Below are 21464 nucleotides of genomic sequence, written 5' to 3' on the forward strand. Positions count from 1 at the left end.
CTTTGTTAATACGGAACAGGCATTAAGTGTCAGGGCCATTTCAGGTACCCACAGATGGCATATTGAAATATATGCCCTGTGAATCAGGGAGTGACTACTGCATTTTCATAATATAATTGTAACAAGTTTAAGAACCTGATTTATAAAAGTAAATGGCAAGTTTGGGTTGTGGTGGGGTAGATCTGTAATCCCAGAACTGCTTAGGCAGGGACAGGAGCAATGTAAATTTGAGGCCAGACTTAGTTATGTAATGAGAGGCTTTCTCACCTTCTAAATCACGCTATTCCCCCCATCAGAAAAAGAAAAAAAGGTAAATAACATTGGATGGTATAATGGAGGTTAGAAATAAAGGAATATGCTATTGGTAGAAATGAATTATAGAAACTGAAGGATGAATAGGGATTAATCAAGGAATGGTTGGCCAAACAATGTGGGCCAAGGAAATAGCAAATGTAAAGTCACTGGAGTACCATATCAAATCAAGCAAGCTAATTCCTGTATACACTTTTTTTTTTTTTTTTGGGTCCGGTCATGAGGCCTGAACTCTGGGCCTGGGCACTGTCCCTCAGCTCTTCAGCTCAAGGCTAGTGCTCTACCTCTTGAGCCACAGTGTCACTTCCGGCTTTTTTCTTTTTGCTTATGTGGTGCTGAGGAATTGAACCCAGGGCCTCAGGCATGCAAGGCAAGCGCTCTACCACTGAGCCACCTTCCCAGCCCCCCTGTATACACTTTGCTGTTCTAGTCTAATTTTGTTGTTCTAGTCTAATACATACTGCTGTGTGCCCCTTAATCTGCTCTGACAGAGACCAGACCAGGTTTTCAGTACCAGGGGACCTGTAGCCTTCTGGCAGCTTTAGATCCTAAGATTCCATTCATCAAGGTTTTTAGTGGTTGCATATAGGGAAGTATGTGCAGAAAGTAAGGTACAAGCTTCAACAAGTAACAATATTTTGTGTACAAGTGGTAGATGACTTCCTCATCTTGGGATCTAGAGCTAAACAGTAAACAGGTCACAATTTGCATAAATCTTAGCATTCCGCCAGGCTCCGTGGCAGTTTAGGGTGGAATTAGCCCACACCCAGTTTAGAAATCCAAATTCCTGTTGAGTCAGGACTGATTGACCTTTCCAGGAAACTCTCAGCAATTTGAGAATATGTTGGGAGAAGGCCTTCCAAGTTCCCAATCCTTTTGGGTCTCACAGCTTGGCTTTTCAGGCTCTCACAAAGTTTCAAACAAAATGTGAAACAGTACTTTCTTTTAAAATATAAATTCAATAGTTCTACTATGAATGTAGTAAGATTAAATTTTTTTTTTTGGGGGGGACGAGTAAAGTACTGGGGTTTGAATTCAGGGCCTGAGCACTATCCCTTAACTATTTCTCTTAAGGCTGATATAAAATTATATTCTTTGGTCATTAGCTAAGTAAGTACCTCATTGTCATAACCACATATATTTCCCATATTGTCATTACTAAGTACTATAATCTTGAATTTTTCTGGCATATAACCTTTACATACTTTTTTATTGAAGTTTTTAATGATTTTTTTTTCCTTTTCCTTGTTGTTTATGTAGTACTGAGGAATTGAACCTTGGGCCTCGTGTATGCAAGGCAAGCACTCTACCACTAAGCCACATTCCCACCCTAAACTTTCACATATTATATTTTATTTTCATTTGTTTTCTACAACCAATGCATGACAGTGACTCCATCTAGCAATAAATATGAAGATGAGCCTATAAAGGGAGAAAAAGCATGTATGCATTTTAAAATGTGTACATAAAAATTTTTTGTGTTGCTAAACATCTCTATTCTAAGGAATCTTTGGTTGCATTTAGTTATTTTCTACTATTGTAAACAGTTCTTGAATAATTAAATCTAATGTTCTTTCTCACTTGCTATCTTTTAATGCAAATATAACGTGGGAGTGTCCTGCTAAAATTTTATCTGTCTTTAACATTTCCACCCAAGTTCTTATACATCTTAGACCAAAACATGAAACCAGGTAGTTAAGAGAAGGAAAATTATATATGGGATCTATGTTAAGGTAGATTATAACCATTGTATAGGTTTGTCTCGTACAAATTTAGGGTCAGACTGAATAAATAGCACCATATTCCCCCCACCCCCCAAGTTAGAACTGGAACAATATGTACAGAGACTGTGGGAATAGATACACTCATGTTATAAATGTAGCACATAAATAGTAGGAATTTAATATCATTTTCATACTTTGTTTAAAGGCTCACTGTCTTTGAAGTTTAGAGTATGATGTAGAGTATGTTCTGGAGCAGGAAATGAAACTTAGTTGGAAGAGTTTTCCTTTCCTGTCCCTTATAATAGTTTCATACTACTTTGCATTATCAGTGCTTGAGGAATCTAAAAGTTTTTCAGTAATAACGTATTAAAACTTTTTAGAAAGCTTTGTAGGTTTTCTCTGAAAACACATCTTGTTTATTTAAATCCTCAGATAGAAGCAATATTATCTATATATGTTAAGTTCAGTCTCACAGACATCATCATAGACAGGACTCAGAGACAGGACTGTGTTGAATCTATGATGTAGATGTGAAAGTTCACTGCTCAGTTCTCCAAGAAAGAACTTGAGGCCCAGTTGAGAGCAACTTTGCAGATAGGTAACAGCTGTTAGTTCTTTCAGTGTTTGGTTCAGCTGCTAAGCTCCATCTCACCATTACCTTGTTCCCCAGGACTGTTTTAGTCAGTGACCCAGCCAAATGGGAACCAGCAAAAAACGAGTCCAGAACATCTTTGCCTGCCAATAGAGTTGAACATATATGGCTGGTCTGTAGCAGTTTTGCATTTTCTGCCCAATCCTTGTCCTACCTTTCATCTCCCAAACTCTGTCTCAGCATCTACTTAAAGAGAACCCAACACGTGTCACTACACGTGTTTTTCCCAAGGTAGATAACCAAGGCATAGGCTCATCATGTATAGCTATCTCCCTCCAAATTGAGACTCGACTGGGTAACAGCAAGTGCCTTCTTTCAAATTAGAATTGAAGTACCTACTTCAAAGGCTACGAAGGTGTAATACATTTTATTCAACTGAATATGCCTTTGCAAAGAAGGAAATAAACCCGTGCATAGAAGACAAAGCCTTCATAAATAGCTTGCAAATTGCTTAAATGTAGCTTGAACTTCTTAAACTTCAGAGATCTGGGTAGTTACTTTCCCTTATCTTACAGAACCCTGTTATGCCTGACCCTCACTATTATTATAATCTTGCATGCCTTTCAATACTGCTAATCTTATCCAGTTGGCTCCAGCTAGAGCTCCCCCACTGGGAAGCTTGCATTTACCCTTTCCTTCCTTCACCTGAAACCAATTCTCTAGGCTGTTTTAACCTGAGGCACTGGGGAACACCTTACCCAAGTGTAACAACTCTTTTCCTGGGGTGTAAGTGGCTCTGAAAAGAGCCTTTGTTTTTTCAGTACTTCTAACCTTGCTACTTATTTAGCCTTGTGGTGGCTCTCGGTCTTCTTGGGCAGCAGCACCGCCTGGATGTTGGGCAGGACGCCACCCTGAGCAATGGTGACTTTGCCCAGCAGCTTGTTAAGCTCCTCGTCGTTGCGGATGGCCAGCTGCAGGTGTCGCGGGATGATGCGGGTCTTCTTGTTGTCGCGGGCCGCGTTGCCAGCCAGCTCGAGGATCTCGGCCGTCAGGTACTCCAGCACGGCCGCCAGGTACACCGGGGCGCCGGCGCCGACGCGCTCGGCATAGTTACCTTTGCGGAGCAGCCGGTGAACTCGGCCCACAGGAAACTGGAGACCAGCTCGGGAGGAGCGGGTCTTTGCCTTGGCGCGAGCCTTGCCGCCCTGCTTACCACGTCCAGACATAATTGACAAGAGTCCACAAGAAGAAACAGCTGCAAAGGTTTAAGGACCGCAGTCTTTATAGCCTTTGTTGGGCGCGAAAAAGAATGCGTGTTATTGGCTAAAGCTTTAGCTTAATTTTAACCAATAGAAATAAGCCTTTGGCCTCTACGCATTTTGATTGGATAAAACGAACCCGCTTTGACTAACCACCAATCGGACAGAGACTTCACCCTATTTACATACAGAGCTCTATGTATAGACTGTGCTTTGTTGGATCTTACTCTTTTTTTGCCCGCGTTCCTTTTCCTGTTCTTAACATTGTTGTTTTTCACCATGCCTGATCCAGCGAAGTCTGCTCCTGCGCCCAAGAAGGGGTCGAAGAAGGCGGTGACCAAGGCGCAGAAGAAGGACGGCAAGAAGCGCAAGCGCAGCCGCAAGGAGAGCTACTCGGTGTACGTGTACAAGGTGCTGAAGCAGGTCCATCCGGACACCGGCATCTCATCCAAGGCCATGGGCATCATGAACTCGTTCGTGAACGACATCTTCGAGCGCATCGCGGGCGAGGCGTCTCGCCTGGCGCACTACAACAAGCGCTCGACCATCACGTCTCGGGAGATCCAGACGGCCGTGCGCCTGCTGCTGCCCGGGGAGCTGGCCAAGCACGCCGTGTCCGAGGGCACCAAGGCCGTCACCAAGTACACTAGCGCCAAGTAAACCTAAGTGATGATGCAAAATGACTAACCCCAAAGGCTCTTTTGAGAGCCACTTACTTTGTCAGTACTAGAGCTGTAAACAAGCATTTGAGTCCTTTTAGGGTATAGAAATTGCACAAGGAGTAGGCTGCTTTTGTGTCTTGGCTCAGGAGGCCGGAAATGCTAATGTCCGGGTGGACACAAGTGTAAAGTTAAAGCAGCTAAGATTTGGGCAGGTATTTTTGAGCAGTGGATTGGATTCCTGTCTGTCACCTTTTCTCCTTTGGTGCTTTAATAGGCCTTTGTCAGTGAAGTTTGTCTTCACTGACTTCGGAAAGTGCATCCCTGTAACCTGCAATTAGTCTCAACTTTCTATAAAGAATGCTGTGTTAAAAAAAAAAAAGGCCTAGAGTAGTGGCTCAAGTGGTAGGGCACAAGCCAAGCAAGCAAGCTGAGTGAGGGTGAGGCCCTGAGCTCAAATGGAAACAAAACAAAGAAAAGCCTTGGGCAAAGGCGTGAAACCCGGCCAAATTAGGACGCTGTTAGGTCTGGGGGATTCTTGGCAGGTGAAAGAATACAGAGTCAGAATGGCAACCAAGGATGCAAAGGTTTATTTGCTTTCTGTTTAGGCGAGGAAAGGGAGCAGACACTAAACACAGGCTTGGTGGGATAACGGGTCAAGGTGGTGGGGCTTGTGGGCTTTGTATCCTGGTAAGACCTGCATGCAGAACAGGGTATGGTTTGGCCTAGAGACAAAAATGTCAAAGTTTTTAGATATTGGAGGTTCTCAGAAAGGAGCAGGTGAGTTAGGAGCCAGGTGTGAGAAAGATAAGCAAGGTTAGGCTGGAAACCACACAGAATTATAGTAGATACCAAATGAAGTTATTTAGGACTGCTTGTTGGCTTTATATGTAGCCATTTTGCTAGTGTGTCCCCGTCTCCCCTACTTCTCTGCAGCCTTCTGGGTCCAGAAGACGCTAGACTGAAAGTCTAGATAAAAGTCTCCAAGAGAGAAACATCTCTCTTATAGAGAAATGGAAACCAAGGATCACAAAGACTCTGTGACCAGTTCAATTTATCTTTAACGTGCTTTAGTTCAGTGATGTCATATGACAAGCATGGAGTTTATAGGACTTTTAATAGTCCTATAAACAGACTTAACCTATACCATTTATGGATTACATTATTATTATTATTTTTTGCCAATCCTGGGACTTGAACTCAGGCCTGGGCACTGTCCCAGAGCTTTTTTTGCTCAAGGCTAGTGCTCTACCAGATGAGCCACAGTACCACTTCTGAGTTTTTTCTATGTGGTACTGAGGAATTGAACCCAGGGCTTCATGTATACTAGGCAAACACTCTACCACTAAGCCACATTCTCAGCCCTATGTTAATATTTTAAGAAATACAGCAACAAATTATTTTTAACACAGTACTTACCAATATACCAAGCAGTGTTCTATATAGGTGTGAATATTGCTATATATCAAATCACAAAGGTAATTTATAATGCTTATTTTCAAATATGGAAAGTAGCCTAGAAATGGGTAGAAGACATTTTATTTTATTTTATTTTGTTTTTTGGGTCTGGTCATGGGACCTGAACTCTGGGCCTGGATGCTGTCCCTGAGTTCCTCAGCTCAAGGCTAGCACTCTACTACTTGAGCCACAGCTCTGGGCCTGGATGCTATCCCTGAGCTCTTCAGCTCAAGGCTAGCAATCTACTACTTGAGCCACAGCGCCACTCCCGGCTTTTTTCTTTTTGCTTATGTGGTGCTGAGGAATCGAACCCAGGGCCTCAGGCATGCAAGGCAAGCGCTCTACCACTGAGCCACCTTCCCAGCCCAGTAGAAGACATTTTAATAGTTACTTTTTGAAGAAAAAAGAGCAAGGAAGGGCATAGGCAATGGGAGAAACACTACTAAATCAGAAGTGAAGAGAGGGAGTGTATAATTTGAGCTTCCTGTAGTTATTTCCTAAGCAGTACAACTTTAACTTACCTGACCATATACCTCTGACTTCATTAAAATATTTTTTTTAATTATAAAGGTGATGTACAGAGGAGTTATAGTTACATAATTTATGTAGAGTACATTTCTTTTTGGATGTCACCCCTTCCTTTGCTCTCTCCCAGTTTTTCTCTCCTGTCTTAACTATAGTTTATTTTCAACATAGTGTGTAATGAATACCACTGCTGCAATTGCTCACCCTGACTTCATTTGTTATATAGAGCAAAATCTATATAACCCGTAGGCTGATCTCACATAAACAGTAGTAGAAATTTGTTCCAGTATAGTACCACTGCCTATTTAAATTTCTTGGGAAAGAATGAGAAGCTTAAGAAAAACACACTTAACATGCTCTCTCTAATAAGAATTCTAGTATTCCATATGCAAGACTTTATTAATTTGGCTAAAATAAAATATACCACACTAATAACAGATTCTACCTGATTTATCATCATTAGATTTATCTTCACCCTTTTTTTTTTTGCTGCCAATCCTGGGGCTTGAACTCAACCTGGGGGCTGTGGCTGTGTCTCTGAGCTTGCCATCCTGCCTTCCTTCCTTCCCTCCTTCCCTCTTTCCTTCTCTCCTTCTTCTGGCATAAGCCACTGGCACTTGGCTGCCTTGGTACTCTAAATGGTCTGCAGCTGTCATCAATTCCAGACTTATAAACAATTTTTTTTCAAACAGATGTATTTTGTTGATTTTACAAATGTATCTTCAGACTTCATTTTGAAAATGAATTTCATTTTGATAGAAAATCTGGGTTAAGTGTAGTTGTAACTTTCACAACGAGATCACCTTTTCCTCATTCTTTTTTTTTTCTCCCCCCCCCCCTTTTCCTCATTCTTACACCTAGGTACCATTTTGTTTCTCTAGATAGCACAGGATTTAACAACTGAAAGTAACCAGAAAATTAAAATTCATGTTTCTTCATATACAGTCAAACTGATTCACAGCTTAATTATTACAAATATTGGAGGCAGAACTGTTACCCTGACATGCTCTTTTCCCCTTTTGGTGCAGCTGGTACCCCCGTTTCCTCCTCCCTCTCACCTTGAAGTAACATTCAATTTGGTCAGCCACCCATAAATGGTACTAGCAGGTCTTCTTATCAACTATTCATGCAGCAGCCATAACTCCTAGCCAACCATAATGAAATCCTCTGCTCTCCTGTCTGCATGAGGTTAACCCCCCACCCCCCCCTCCCAGGACAGGTGCCATTTCTCTTGAGAGAGATGGCCTTGTCAGCCCCTGTGACAATAAACCTCTTTCTCTGTACATGACTGTATCCATGTGGTCTTCTGGGATGGGTGCTTTGAAGAACAAGATTATAGTGCGCCATTCTTTTTCATTATGTCTTTTTTTCCTCTTTAGCCATGCATGTTGATTTGATTTACTTTTGAATTATTAAGCTAAATGTGCTAAATTAATGTCTTAAAAAGCATTTTGTAATGAGTAGCTCATGCTTTAGAACAATGTCTCGGTTTTGGAACCATAGCAGTTTAGCAGGGCAATCAATAGTCCCCTGAATAACATTTGCATGCAATAGTCACTGCTTCATTCTCTCATCCTGTGGGAAGCTACAGTAGCTTTGAAATTTGAACATGGAGTTTTAATTATAATTAATGAATTAGCAATCATTTATTTGGTCAATTGTTCTTGGGTCTAGAAATAAAAGGTAAGAGGTCTAAAGGCATTTTTTTTTAAAAATTTGGATGAGCTGGGAAAACCTATTGACATACTACTTAAAGGAACAAATTTCACAACTCTATCACATAGTATTTTAGGGAAGGGAGAATATTGTTAGAGTTCATCTTTGATCTTACCTGAGCTATGAATAGGACTTGACTTTAGGAATACTGTATAAGTGAACAAAAGGAACTTGTTCACTTTACTCTTATTCTTCTCTGAAGCAGGATTTCTTTGGCTCTGAACTATTATTGGCATCTGAAAGCTTAAAAGCCAGGTTGGTAGAGTAAGATGTATTTCCCCAAAGAAATACAAGACATATTTTATTTAACTAGCAAACTTTTAAAATAAGGCAAAAACAAGTGAGGTTAATTTCAACTTATTACTCTATACAATATATCAAAACTGTTTTGGCATTTAACCCATGAGATTTATTAAATGGATGTTTTCCAAGTTTTCAAAATCTTGCATGGCCTATCAGAATTCTAAAATTCTAAACTTGTGAGGGAATTGATTTGTATTTAGTTCTTAAATTCACAGTTGGAAGTAATTGATCCATGTACTTAAGTTATAGCACATTCAAATGGAATCTAATAATGGAATCCAGCAAGCATTTACAAACGTAAGCAAAATAACTGAACACTCACTTCCTTAGTCACAGGCCACGTTTTTTAATGCTTAATGGCCATTTCCATCTACAGTTGAGTTCAAATCCACTTATCACAAGGTACTAAACACAAGTTGAGATTCCTTATCACAATTGCTAGTTCCTTTCCTACGAGTGACCAGTATACTGGGCATGGAATTTAAAGAAAAATAGGAATAGACATACAGCATGTTGGCAGATTTAACAGTACAACTGTATGCACTCAACAGAAAAACTGAGACAAACCTACCACATGAACAGGAAGCCTTGTATCCCTCCCGGCCTATTTTCCCCAAGCCTCCCATTAAAGGACTGGAGACTCCGCCCTTTGCCTTTGATGCCTTTTCTATTTATAAAGCAAAAAGGACTTTCTCAGTCTGAATTCTCTACCTCAATGGCATTTGTCCCCGTACCACCTCAGGAATTAAGACTGAACTTGTATTAAAGAACCTAGGCTACAAGCCTCACCTAACTACAGTAAGCCTTGGTGTTAACACCCAAGTAATTGGCCATAAGTCACTGTTGGCAGCCATTGTAGCTCTTTCCTTGACAGAATGGGGGGGCCCTGAAAAGGACCTTTTTGGTTGCTTACAAGATTCCCAAAGAGAAATTAGCCGCCGAAGCCGTACAGGGTGCGCCCTTGCCGCTTCAGCGCGTAGACCACGTCCATGGCGGTGACAGTCTTGCGCTTGGCGTGCTCGGTGTAGGTGACAGCGTCACGGATCACGTTCTCCAGGAACACTTTCAGCACCCCACGGGTCTCCTCGTAGATCAAGCCAGAGATCCGCTTGACTCCACCACGTCGGGCCAAGCGCCTGATAGCCGGCTTAGTAATACCTTGAATGTTGTCGCGCAGAACCTTCCGGTGGCGCTTAGCACCTCCTTTCCCCAAGCCTTTTCCCCCTTTGCCACGACCAGACATCTTTAGAGAACGAAAAGCGAAGAGCAAGTGTCTGGAAGCCGGTAGCAGCTTCCTCTTATATAGGTAGTCTCTGCGGACCGGAGTGAAGACTGCTAGAGCTGCGGCGGGAAGTCTTTGTATGCTGGGGGAGGGGCCCTAAAAGGGAAAGAAGCCTGCTGCGCGGAATTAACTTCTTCCAGTTTTTTAAAATTAAGATCCAAAGCTGTTGTCTTTTCTCATTTAATGTGATTTCTGCCCCAACCACCGTCATTGAACAGAAATGTAATATTATTGGAGAATATTCTGCACATATTCACATGCTTATTTAGCTGTTTTGTTTTTAAAAGTATTAAGGACAGGACGTTGAGACCAGAAATATGTCCAAATAGATCTCATTGTAATTCTTTTCGTTTTCCCAGTTGTGATATTTTCCCACAATTGTTTAACCTAGTATAAAATGTACATTTTGTAAGTTGAGTCAAGTCCTTATGTCACATAAAACAGTTAAGACAGGCCTACTGCTGCACATTTGTAGCCCCAGCATTCAGAAGGCAGAGGCTTGGAAGAAGGCCAGGCTGGGCAACAGTCAATTTGTTCTTCCCTTGTTAATCTGCCTTATAATTATTTGGCTCAGTCAAAAACCCTAGGCTGGTAGAATAAAACGTTATCCTTTTCCACACTGGCTGTTTTGTCACTCATTCTTGAAATTCATAGTGCTTTAAAAAACACAAAGTGGGGCTGGGAAGGTGGCTCAGTGGTAGAGCGCTTGCCTTGCATGCATGAGGCCCTGGGTTTGATTCCTCAGCACCACATAAGCAAAAAGAAAAAAACCGGAAGTGGTGCTGTGGCTCAGGTGGTAGAGCCCTAGCCTTAGAGCTGAAGAGCTGAGGGACAGCGCCCAGGCCGAGTTCAGGCCCCACGACCGGACACCCCCCCACACACAAAAAAAGTATAAACAATGTGATGAATTAAGGCTCTCCGAACTCTTAGGCTTTGTCCAGGTCAAGCTATTTCACTTAACTGCTGTTATGCTTGCAGAATATATCCGATATTGATACTTGCATTTAGATTTATTGAGCTAAATTGGAAGACATTAAGGACAGAGCAATTTATCAACCACCTACCAAAATAAACTAGGATCATTATAGTTAGTATATACCAGTTGCACTAGGATGCCAAGTAGCTGTACTCAGTACAAGAAACAGGAAGATGTGGACAACTGTTTAACTATTAAGCTGACACTGCAGGGAGGAATCGCAAACACTTCATTGTGTATGTCCTACTTAGTGGCTGGGCATTTGAACGATCCTGTTAAATGTTTCCACAGCAGCTTAGTGGCTAATCTCCAGAATTCACTGGAGCTTTCTCTTCTAAATATCCCACTTGAGCTTCAGAGCTTTTCAGCCAGTACTTTTTGGCCTACCGCACACTAGACAATTGTTGGACTCTTTTAAGAGAAAAGATAGGTGGCCCTGAAAAGAGCCTTTGGTTTCTTGTTATGGTTGCAAATAAATTTGCTCATTTGCCCTTAGCCTTGTGGTGGCTCTCGGTCTTCTTGGGCAGCAGCACGGCCTGGATGTTGGGCAGGACGCCGCCCTGGGCAATGGTGACTTTGCCCAGCAGTTTGTTGAGCTCCTCGTCGTTGCGGATGGCCAGCTGCAGGTGTCGCGGGATGATGCGGGTCTTCTTGTTGTCGCGGGCTGCGTTGCCCGCCAGCTCGAGGATCTCGGCCGTCAGGTACTCCAGCACGGCCGCCAGATACACCGGGGCGCCGGCGCCGACGCGCTCGGCATAGTTGCCCTTGCGGAGCAGCCGGTGAACTCGGCCAACGGGGAACTGGAGACCGGCCCGGGAGGAGCGGGTCTTGGCCTTGGCACGAGCCTTGCCACCCTGCTTGCCACGTCCAGACATAGTAATGACTGAATGCACTACACCAAGCCCGCAGAGACAGCTGTCTTTATATTCATTGCTGGGCGCGAAAAAGAATACGTGTTATTGGTTGAGACTTTATCTTCGTTTTAACCAATGGAAACATAATCTTGGGAGATACACATTTTGATTGGCTCTGAAAAAACATCGTCAGAGACAGGCCTCACTCGACCTTATTTGCAATTCTATAAATACACGGTACGTTGCTGCGATGTGTTCCGCAATCTCTTCCACCATGCCTGAGCCAGCTAGATCTGCTCCGGCCCCAAAGAAGGGCTCCAAGAAGGCGGTGACCAAGGCGCAGAAGAAGGATGGCAAGAAGCGCAAGCGCAGCCGCAAGGAGAGCTACTCGGTGTACGTGTACAAGGTGCTGAAGCAGGTCCACCCGGACACCGGCATCTCGTCCAAGGCCATGGGCATCATGAACTCGTTCGTGAACGACATCTTCGAGCGCATCGCGGGCGAGGCGTCTCGCCTGGCGCACTACAACAAGCGCTCGACCATCACGTCTCGGGAGATCCAGACGGCCGTGCGCCTGCTGCTGCCCGGGGAGCTGGCCAAGCACGCCGTGTCCGAGGGCACCAAGGCCGTCACCAAGTACACCAGCTCCAAGTAAGCCTCGACTTCGTACCCCAAAGGCTCTTTTCAGAGCCACCTATCTTCTCAAGAGAGAGCGGGCCTTCTTGTGGTTTCCTTTTCACAGCGTCCTTTACTTAAACTTCCAGAGCGTCTTTTTAACACTTAGAAGTATGTATGTCCAGTACTGATGACTTTGTTGCATCAGCAATAACTAAAATCACCTGTTGGAATAAGTGGGTTGCTAGGTGAAGCTCCAGTGCGGAGGTTGCGCGGGCAGTTTGAAATTTCCGCGCCAACCGCCATCCCGCGCCCTGATTGGTTGCTGCGATCCGGAAGCGTAGGAAGTGGGTGGTGTCGGGGGACGGATTCCAGGCCTCGGCGGGTCGGCGGCACTCGCTGCCCGAGGAAAGCGTCCAACACTTGTATTTCATATTCCCTTTATTTAGGACTTTAACTCACCTAGGAATGGATTTGGTTCTTTTAGAAATTCTCATTGGAGAGAAAGCAATTCAAGGGACCTGGTTTTGAGTTTGAAACTAATAAGCAATTTCTAACTAGGACAGTTTTTCCTTTATCTGTATGATCCAATTACAAAATAACTTCAGCCCCACAGCTGAAAGGAATTTATTCCAGACCTTACGAGACAACCAGTCACTACATTTCGAGGTTATAACTTTGCGAGGTTATGTGTCTGTGGTAAAGCAAAACAACATTTATATAGCGTTTGCAATCTTCCTTTGATTTTTGTTTTAAAAGGCAGTCTTCTAAGCCAGGGGCTCAGGTCTGTAATCCTACCTACTTAGGAGGCTCATTAAATTGATCAAATGAGGTACCAGAGTTTAGTAATATTGGTAGTCAAGCAGAACACATTTCTGAGTCACAGGAGGAAATCCATTAAGAGTTTCATTAAATGGATCAAATGAGGTACCAGAGTTTAGTAATATTGGCAGTCAAGCAGAACACATTTCTGAGTCAAGAGATTGCATGGAAGGAAACAAATCGATTGTCTATTAAAAGACGAACCGACGAAGGTGGGATTCGAACCCACGCGTGCAGAGCACAATGGATTAGCAGTCCATCGCCTTAACCACTCGGCCACCTCGTCTTCATGTAATTGTGCTAATGTGCGTCTCAATTCATAGTCAATATGCACTCTAGCACCCAGGTTGAAGATGTAGAGATGACTGATCTCCACACAAGTGAGTACCTAGAGTGCGGGGAGAACGTTTATTTTGTTGTTTTCTTTTTCGGTACTTTTGTAAGGGGTCGCGACCGCATCCATCATTGCTTGAAGAACGCTCCCGGCCCTGCCAGGTGCGTCTCCGGAAGCGCTGTGGCTGGCGGGGGTGGAGCCACACCCAGACCCCGCTGTTAGTACTTTGCTGACACCTTCTGGCCACGGGCGAGAATGTCGAGCAAGACCGCGCTCCGGAGCGCGCGGCTCCCAAACTGGTCCATGCGTGGGTCCATCTGGCCTCAATTTGTGGCTAATAAAACAATATGGAGGAAAAAATGTGGATCTGCGTAAGGCAGTAACTATTCAGTGCTACTTTTAATTTAATGAAATAGCAGAGAATGAATTCCTCAATTCGTGAGACTTATTCCAGATCACGGGCCCTGGAGGAATCATAAGTTCAGAGTTCATGTATCTCCCAACGTGATTTTCTAGAGAATTTACTGAACTTGCACTCGCTTTTCCAAAAACATGCGGTGCTAAAAATATTAAAATTACAATCTAGAAAACGAGTAGGGAAACAGGGGGAGGGTAAATTGCTGTGCGGCTGCTTCATTTGACTATTTTTGCTTGGTTTGTTTCACAGGATTAATAAAATACACAGATGAATGAACATGAGTAGGAATTCTAGGTGAGTAATAATGCTTGGGAAGAGAAGGTGAAACTTGAAAAGCAAGTTTTCCAGAGATGGGAAAGAGAGACAGGATGAGGAAAAGTGCTGAGCAAAGGTGAGCAGGCCGGTGCTGTCTAGAACAGTGGTGAGCAGGCAGTGTTTAGATAAATTAGCTGATCAATAAATATGCTTAATAAACCTGAAAGTGGTATAAGAGATGGTCAGGTAGGTTTCTCTCCAGAAGTTCAGGCCAACCAACCATGTGATAAACAACAGGGAACAGGAGGAATGATGATGGTGATGATGACAATGATGATGATATCCTAGTTGTATAAAGAAGTTAGTCTCACAAATCAGGATATGAGTACAATGCATCTTGATCAATTTCACCCCATCATTCTCTTCCATTTCCCCATCCCATCCTTACTCAAGGTACATAGTTCAATTTTTACATAATGTACATTATATATGACTGTATAAATTTTGAAGCAACAGATACCGGTTGCATCTATGTCAAGACACTTTTAGATAAATTAACATTCCTTTGCTTGCTTTTGTGAATTTAAGAGTCACAAAACTAATTCTTTTCTTCCTTGAAAGAGGCCTTAGACTGTACGGTTTGTTTTATGACCTGCCTGCCTGACTCATGTCATCATGAAGGATCTGTCTGTTTTGTCTTCCAAAAAGTAATCTTTTTCATACATGGGATGGAGGATGGGCATTCTTGTTTTTTCTTGCTTTAATCTGGATGAATTATTTAGCACACTCTGTTTCTAAGTTTTAAGCTTTTTTTCTTTTAAAGGTAACCATTTTAAAGATTCAACTACTTAGAAAATATATGCAAAGCAAAATAGTGATCCTTTCTGCTCCAATTTGGTAGAAGTAAAGATTTTCTGCCATTTGGTGGTGGTGTTGTGATTTTATTTATTTATTTATTTTTGAGACAAGGGGTCACTGTGTTGCACAGGCTGGCCTGGGACTACTCAGAGATCCTCCTACTTCATGTTCTACAGTACTGGAACTACAGGCAAATACCACCACACCAGCTCCTATTTTGTTTTTTGTTATCCCTGTCTTAAACAACACATCTCCAAATACTGTGCTATGCCAAAGATCTCTAGCTGTCCATTGTTTTTTTTTTTTTTCCTCCCAAGAAATGGAAATTTAGCTGGGCATTTGTCAAATGGTGCCTGTCTATAATCCTAGCTATTCAGGAGGCTGAGACATGAAGATGGCAGTTCAAAGCCAGCCTGGGAAAAACTGGAAGTAGAGCTGTGGTTCAAAGTAGCTCAAAGCTGTTGGTCAAAGTACTAGCCTGGAGCAGAAAAGCTCAGGGACAGTGCCCAGGCCCTGAGTACAAGCCCTAGGACTGCCCCTCTCTACTCCAACCTCCCCCCCCCCAAAAAAAAGAAATGGAAATTATCTGATATCATAGCTATTCACAAAAAGATCATGCTCAGCTTTCTTTAATAGTAAGGTTGGTCAAAGCATAACAGAAAGTATATGTGAACTTTCCAGGTAATCTCACTGGTAGTTGACCTCCTGAGTAGTTAGGATTATAGGCCTGAGCCACTAGTGCCTGGCTAACAGTACACTTCTGTTTCCTCTGTGTCTTTTTGTGTTGTTTTTTAAAATTTTTATTTACTTATTTTTTTGCTAGTCCTGGGGCTTGAACTCAGGGCTTGAGCACTGTCTCTATTGCTTCTTTTTGCTCAAGGCTAGCACTCTACCACTTGAGCCACAGCACCACTTCTGGCTTTTTCTGTTTATGTGGTACTGAGGAATTGAACCTAGGGCTTCATGTATGCTAGGCAAGCACTCTAGCACCAAACCACATTTCAACCCTTTTTGTGTGTTTTTGATAGCTCATTAAAAAAAAAAAAATCATTGTACCAGTTTGTTTATCCACTCACCTATTTAAGTACATCTTGATTACTTCCAAGTTGTGGCAAATAATTAATACACATGTGATAAACATTTGAGTACAAGTTTTTATGTGGACATGGGTTTTCAACTTTTGGGTATATACTAAGAAGTGCTATTGCTGAAGTTTTTCCACACTTATTGTAATTATTCTATTATTTTTTCATTTCTATGTTTTCAATTTCAAGAGATTTTGTACAATGTTCTTGCTGTGTTGTTTAAAAACACATGTAGCAACTTTCCTGAGGCTTTGCCCATTCACTTCCTTCTATGATGCTTTTCTGGTTTGTTTTCATCTCGGTTGCTAAAATGTACTTCAGGTGTTTAGTCACCTTCCATTGCTAGTCCATAATTATAAATTAAGCTATAAAAATAACTGGACACAGACTATTAGTCTAGTTCACTGACTTTGGATTTCATTGTGCTATTGGCTGTAAGATCTTTAAATATCAAAATACTCAATGCATCCCTTTTAGGATCCTACATTTCCTTGAAGAAGGAAGGATCAATCTCCTGCCTAGATGGCATAAAACATAAAACTGACCGTTTGAATTCTGAGAAATTCTTAAAGGAAAGAAGTTCCTTTTGAATCTTAAGACTGAATAATATGTCATCTACTGCAAATTATAAAATTATATTACAAATAATTCATATTACAACAACTTACATCTTCATGCTCAATGGGCTTTCAAAGTTGAGAATAAGTGACAAAGTTGCACCCTTTCAGAGTACCAAGATGAGCAGGCAAGTTGAGCCTCAGCGGTACCCATGAATCAGGAAGAAGGGGCACTGTTCTGAAATGTCTTAGTTAGCATGAGCATTATCTTCACATTTTCTTCCCCCTCAAATTCCGGTTTCAACAATTGTGTTAACAATTCACCAGAGTGTTTCAACGATTCTGAAGTTAAAGTATTTCCTGTGACAGAGGAGACAGTACCCTGAAGTTTCTAGGACACGGAGAGGAAAAACCTTAAGCTTCCAGGTTCACTTTATGATAGTCTAAGTTCTGCTTAAGTGCTAGAAACTCAGGGGACACAGTACTCATTGAATATTAATTTATTTAATCACGCAGTGTTTGTAGCAGTAAATGCTGAGGGAGAAGTCACAATTCGAATTGAAAGAATTAAAGTCTTTACTCACAATTGGAATTCTAAGAATCTCAAATTTCAGCAGTTGTAGCAGTAATCTTCTCCCCTCCTCTCCCAACACTCAGAAAAGGTACGCGTGCAGAGCTGGGAAGGGACGGAGTGGGAGGAGAGCTGTAGAGAGTAGGAGAAAACATAGTGGGCTCGTCCGGGATTTGAACCCGGGACCTCTCGCACCCGAAGCGAGAATCATACCCCTAGACCAACGAGCCGCCTGCCAAATGGGAAGACCCTCAAGTAATATAAGAGTAATGATCATTTTTGTTCGGGGATTTTTTTTTTTTTTTTTTTCCCCCAGACACTACTTAATACTTCGTGAACCCTGTACTTAGAATGGTTGGTTCTGCAGATAGTCCGTTGTTGGTTTAAATTATTGTGTTGTCATTCACGGATCAAGATTGGTAATAGGAAAGTTTTTCCTTTGTTTTCCTTTGTTAAGCTGTAAATAATCTAACTCATTTTCATTTAACAAAATTTCCTCAGAAGGAATATCCCTAATCCCAGAAAATTTCTACTGATAGGATTTAGATTTCTTAACATTATCCCTCTACTCCAGAGGTACCTAGAAGTTAGTATTTGGTTATTTGGTTAGCTTTTCTTATTTAAAAGTTTCCTGAATTTACCAACATTCCTGGTTAACATCAACATTGTCACAGTAGGCTATTAGCTGACACACTTAAACTACATTTTAAATTTATGCTAAGATCTGTGTATTTTAATTTATCTTTACTAAATTCAACGCCTTAAAAAAGTGAAGTTCATTTCATTCTTCAATTATTCAATTATTACTTGAAGAATGCCTGCTTATTTATCACCAGAATGGAATTCTTTTGCAAGCACAAGTAGAAATAATTACTTTCTTGAACATGTGTGAAGAAAAACTAATTCTTTATGAGACAATAGAACTAAGCTAAATTAGGGTTTTGACATGAGGTCACTGGGCAAGTAATTTTGGAGTTATTACTGTTGTCTATATCCTGTCCACTTTATTATGTTAGAATGAGATTCTTGTAGTTCAAGAGTTTGCTTTGTACTTTGAAAATTAAAAAAAAAACAAAACAATACTTGATACTTCTGAAATACACACACAGGAGTAGTAATAATTGGGCTCAGACTCAGTAATCCACTCCCATGAACATGTATTCTTTTCCTCAAGAAGTATATAGTCCTAGGACTATAACTTAGAAGAAGTTATAGTCCTAGGACTATAACTTAGATTTAAATCACAAGTTAAATACTTCACTTAAATACTTCAGTGTGGAAAAGAATTGTTCAGCCTAAATCCAAAGATTTTTCAAAGAATCAGTCCATGATACACAGCTTGGAACACTTTTATTTTGAAACCAACTGATAGATGAGTAATTTCTGAATTTAACCCAAGGGTCTTGGAGTTTACACACTTTACAGTTTATTTCTTTAGTACTCTTTCATTTGCATATTCATAAGAAAACTCTTAGGAGGATTTCTCAGCAGGCAGGAATGAAGATCTGTAATGAACTAGGAAACTGCTGCTTGTGCTGAAGATATGGGCCTCTAGATGCTATTTTTACAGTGTTAGATCAGTGTAGAATTCCCTGCTTAGTTTTAGCAGAGATTTTGCTTATAAAAACAGTAACGATGAACTGTTATTGGGAGTACAATTCTGTTTTAGAAGATCTCATTGAAATTGATCTCTTTAATTTGGCTTTTTAACATGTATGTTTGAGGTACATGACATGATGCTTTGATAAACGTAGTAAAATGCTTGTTATTGTCAGGCTGTTTAGTATATCCATTATTTCACAGTTATTGTTTTGTGTGTGTGTGTGTGTGTGTGTGTGTGTGTGTGTGTGTGTGTGTATATCCTTAAGGATTGAACTTATATAACTAAGAATTTCTTGTCTCAAGAGCAGGTCTTGATCCTTATAATCTATATAAGTTTCCCTGAATAATTGGTAAGTCTATGGGAGCATGACATTAATCAGTTTGGTGAGTAGTTAACTAGGTGTTCTCTCCATTTATACCTTTCTCTCTCTTGTATAAAGGATGTTTAGGAAAGCCTGTTCCTTGAGTCACCTTCTCATTCTTATTCTCTACTTTTTGTTACAAGTTTACAATGGAAAGATAAAATACTATTATTAAAGTACAGGTATTTGGTAACAATGAGCTGATAATTTACACAATTATGAAATTATGAGTACATTATAAAAGTATGATGAGTCTCTCTTCTTCCTAAAATCAAGCCCGTAGAATAGGGCTCTTGGAGAAAGAAAGTGTGCTTTGCCCTGTGTATACTCTAATTCACTTACACTGTAAAGTGGTCTGAGGTGCTTCTACCTAACCTTCCTTCTGCCCTTCACTCAGGAACACAATTGAATTAATTGTTCTCTTATTAATTATTCTCTCAGCCTTGGCTTCCACAGGTATCTGACATAATAACATTGAATCTGGTCCTTGTATTATTAGTTTCGCAAAACTCAAACCAGCATTCTCTTAGAGGATACTACTAATTTATGATAGACTTTTTTGGAAGGATAAAAATATAGCTAAATGATAAACCTTTAGTTAATAAAGGAGTTAGAGTAAGAAATAGCTTTCCCAGCTTTTCTGTGAGTATATCAACATCTGACCAGATGGACATTTCGTCTGATCAACACAATGGGACTTAGACTGGCATAACCAAGTTCTAGAAATACTTTAATATTTATAATCATGGAATCATGTTTTAAGGTGGAACCTATATAGAAGGAGAACATGAAATCTGCCCAATAAAAGACAAGGAAACAGGTCATGAGAATAAGAGTACGTAGAGTGGCTCTGATTTCTGGGCTGGAATTGTTTGTAAACCTGGAGCTATGAAGGTAGAGGACTTGCTTGTGATGTTTATACAGATGGAAAGCTATGTACCCACTGCTCCAGCCCATGAGACTCTGAAAGATCACATCCCGGAGAGTCAAGAGGGAGAGGAAAAGCCATTTAATTATTTGCTTAGATGGTAACATATAACAATATGGATAAGATATTTCAATCCGAGAGCTGTTTCTGCTTCTGACTGCTGTGATGTAGTGTAGCAGGTTTGAGCTTATCAGAGAATTAGAGATCCAAAAGAGGAGCAGATAGGGAAGAACTTGCCATGCAGCCTTTGGTTTGAGCTTTTCCCACAGGGTGGTTCTGGGACTGATGGTGATGGCCTGGATCATGCTGAGGAGACAGGTGGTGCAGATGGAAAGCCCTTGAGCCACTCTTCCCAGATAAACTACAATTTTACAACCCACATCACCTAGAAAATTTAGGTAATTAAGGTCTGTGGCTACAAATAAGTCTCTGCTACAAATAAGTAATGTGTTTGAGAAAACCAAGTGAATAAGGACTATGTCTGAGGGTTTTTTCTCAGGGCCCATGGAAAAAATATATACAGTTCTCACAAGAACAAAGATGTTCCCCATAATTCCTTGTCCAGCCAGAGACAGCAGAAGTACTTTCTGGATGAAGTTACTCCAAATCATCTTCTGATTTCATGGACAGTACTAGGTAAATCATTTTGAAAAACACAAATAAGTAAACACAGGATATTTTAGGTCTCTGAATTTTCTCTGTGTTTAGTGAAAGAAAAGTTTTTGAAATATGAAAATTGTATGGTTGTTTGCTAGCACGGACATGACTACATATTTTTTCTTCTGATTTTATTGCTTCCACTGACAAAGAAGTGATGATAAGTGCAATTTGGACCTGAATTTCATGCTCATACATCACCTACCTTTCCAAAAGTTCTCTTTTTGTCCTTCATATCTAAAATTTACATGACTATGCCTCTGGTCCAGGCACAGTGTATCAGACACACTCTTACATAAGGCTCCTTCATAGAGTAAGATGGAGAGGTTTCTACCTGGCTGTATAACACCAAATTCACTGTTTCAGTGCATTTTGAACCCCTTTATTTTTGCCTTACTCTTTTATTAAGAGATACAACTTTGTCTCCTATACCTTCTTGGCTTGGATAGAAATTTTGAACTCATCATTTTATAAATTCTGTAAAATCCCTTTGTATAGATGGATACTTATGGATATTTTCAAGTAGCCAAAAAAGGGCCTCTTTTGCTAGTATTTGTGTTTAGGAATAGTGAACACTGAATGTATTTTTTTTTCTTATTGGAATTCCCAAAGAGCAAATATAACTGGAGGATCAGGTCCCAAAATGGAACTCCTGAGTAACAAAGTCAAATACTTAGGTAATTTTAATGACATCTAACAAATTGTTGTCCCACTTTCTAAAACTGGAATATGTATAGAAA

General features: G+C 41.0%; 6 protein-coding genes and 2 non-coding genes across 8 annotated transcripts; 2 read left to right on the forward strand and 6 right to left on the reverse strand.

Annotated features, from left to right (window-relative positions):
- Positions 1–3467: 3467 nt before the first annotated feature.
- H2ac12 (H2A clustered histone 12) lies at positions 3468–3858 on the reverse strand. The gene has a single exon (XM_070023443.1). It carries the CDS (start codon positions 3852–3854, stop codon positions 3468–3470), a length of 387 nt encoding a protein of 128 aa, XP_069879544.1. The 5' UTR covers positions 3855–3858.
- A 280-nt stretch (positions 3859–4138) lies between these two features.
- Positions 4139–4576, forward strand: LOC138827830 (histone H2B type 1-H). The gene has a single exon (XM_070023444.1). The coding sequence runs from the start codon at positions 4167–4169 to the stop codon at positions 4545–4547; it is 381 nt and encodes a 126-aa protein (XP_069879545.1). The 5' UTR covers positions 4139–4166; the 3' UTR covers positions 4548–4576.
- Positions 4577–8644: 4068 nt separating this feature from the next.
- Positions 8645–10711, reverse strand: H4c9 (H4 clustered histone 9). The gene has a single exon (XM_070024390.1). It carries the CDS (start codon positions 9789–9791, stop codon positions 9480–9482), a length of 312 nt encoding a protein of 103 aa, XP_069880491.1. The 5' UTR covers positions 9792–10711; the 3' UTR covers positions 8645–9479.
- Positions 10712–10839: 128 nt separating this feature from the next.
- LOC138828351 (histone H2A type 1) lies at positions 10840–12041 on the reverse strand. Its single transcript, XM_070024388.1, has one exon. The coding sequence runs from the start codon at positions 11679–11681 to the stop codon at positions 11289–11291; it is 393 nt and encodes a 130-aa protein (XP_069880489.1). The 5' UTR covers positions 11682–12041; the 3' UTR covers positions 10840–11288.
- On the forward strand, positions 11929–12322 carry LOC138828352 (histone H2B type 1-C/E/F/G/I-like). Its single transcript, XM_070024389.1, has one exon. The coding sequence runs from the start codon at positions 11935–11937 to the stop codon at positions 12313–12315; it is 381 nt and encodes a 126-aa protein (XP_069880490.1). The 5' UTR covers positions 11929–11934; the 3' UTR covers positions 12316–12322.
- A 979-nt stretch (positions 12323–13301) lies between these two features.
- On the reverse strand, positions 13302–13383 carry Trnas-gcu (transfer RNA serine (anticodon GCU)). Its single transcript has one exon. It is a non-coding gene; the product is annotated as a tRNA-Ser (tRNA).
- Positions 13384–17333: 3950 nt separating this feature from the next.
- On the reverse strand, positions 17334–17405 carry Trnap-cgg (transfer RNA proline (anticodon CGG)). Its single transcript has one exon. It is a non-coding gene; the product is annotated as a tRNA-Pro (tRNA).
- A 2385-nt stretch (positions 17406–19790) lies between these two features.
- LOC138827831 (putative vomeronasal receptor-like protein 4) lies at positions 19791–20718 on the reverse strand. Its single transcript, XM_070023445.1, has one exon. The coding sequence runs from the start codon at positions 20676–20678 to the stop codon at positions 19791–19793; it is 888 nt and encodes a 295-aa protein (XP_069879546.1). The 5' UTR covers positions 20679–20718.
- Between the last annotated feature and the right edge of the window lie 746 nt (positions 20719–21464).

The sequence above is a fragment of the Dipodomys merriami genome, unplaced genomic scaffold (assembly GCF_024711535.1).
Source record: "Dipodomys merriami isolate MVZ:Mamm:240054 unplaced genomic scaffold, mDipMer1.0.p SCAF_16, whole genome shotgun sequence".
NCBI classification, from domain to species: Eukaryota; Metazoa; Chordata; class Mammalia; order Rodentia; family Heteromyidae; genus Dipodomys; species Dipodomys merriami.

Excerpts from the sequence above, each read along its gene's own strand:
- H2ac12 (XM_070023443.1), bottom strand. The coding sequence starts at position 3,854 with ATGTCTGGACGTGGTAAGCAGGGCGGCAAGGCTCGCGCCAAGGCAAAG.
- LOC138827830 (XM_070023444.1), top strand. The coding sequence starts at position 4,167 with ATGCCTGATCCAGCGAAGTCTGCTCCTGCGCCCAAGAAGGGGTCGAAG.
- H4c9 (XM_070024390.1), bottom strand. The coding sequence starts at position 9,791 with ATGTCTGGTCGTGGCAAAGGGGGAAAAGGCTTGGGGAAAGGAGGTGCT.
- LOC138828351 (XM_070024388.1), bottom strand. The coding sequence starts at position 11,681 with ATGTCTGGACGTGGCAAGCAGGGTGGCAAGGCTCGTGCCAAGGCCAAG.
- LOC138828352 (XM_070024389.1), top strand. The coding sequence starts at position 11,935 with ATGCCTGAGCCAGCTAGATCTGCTCCGGCCCCAAAGAAGGGCTCCAAG.
- LOC138827831 (XM_070023445.1), bottom strand. The coding sequence starts at position 20,678 with ATGATTTGGAGTAACTTCATCCAGAAAGTACTTCTGCTGTCTCTGGCT.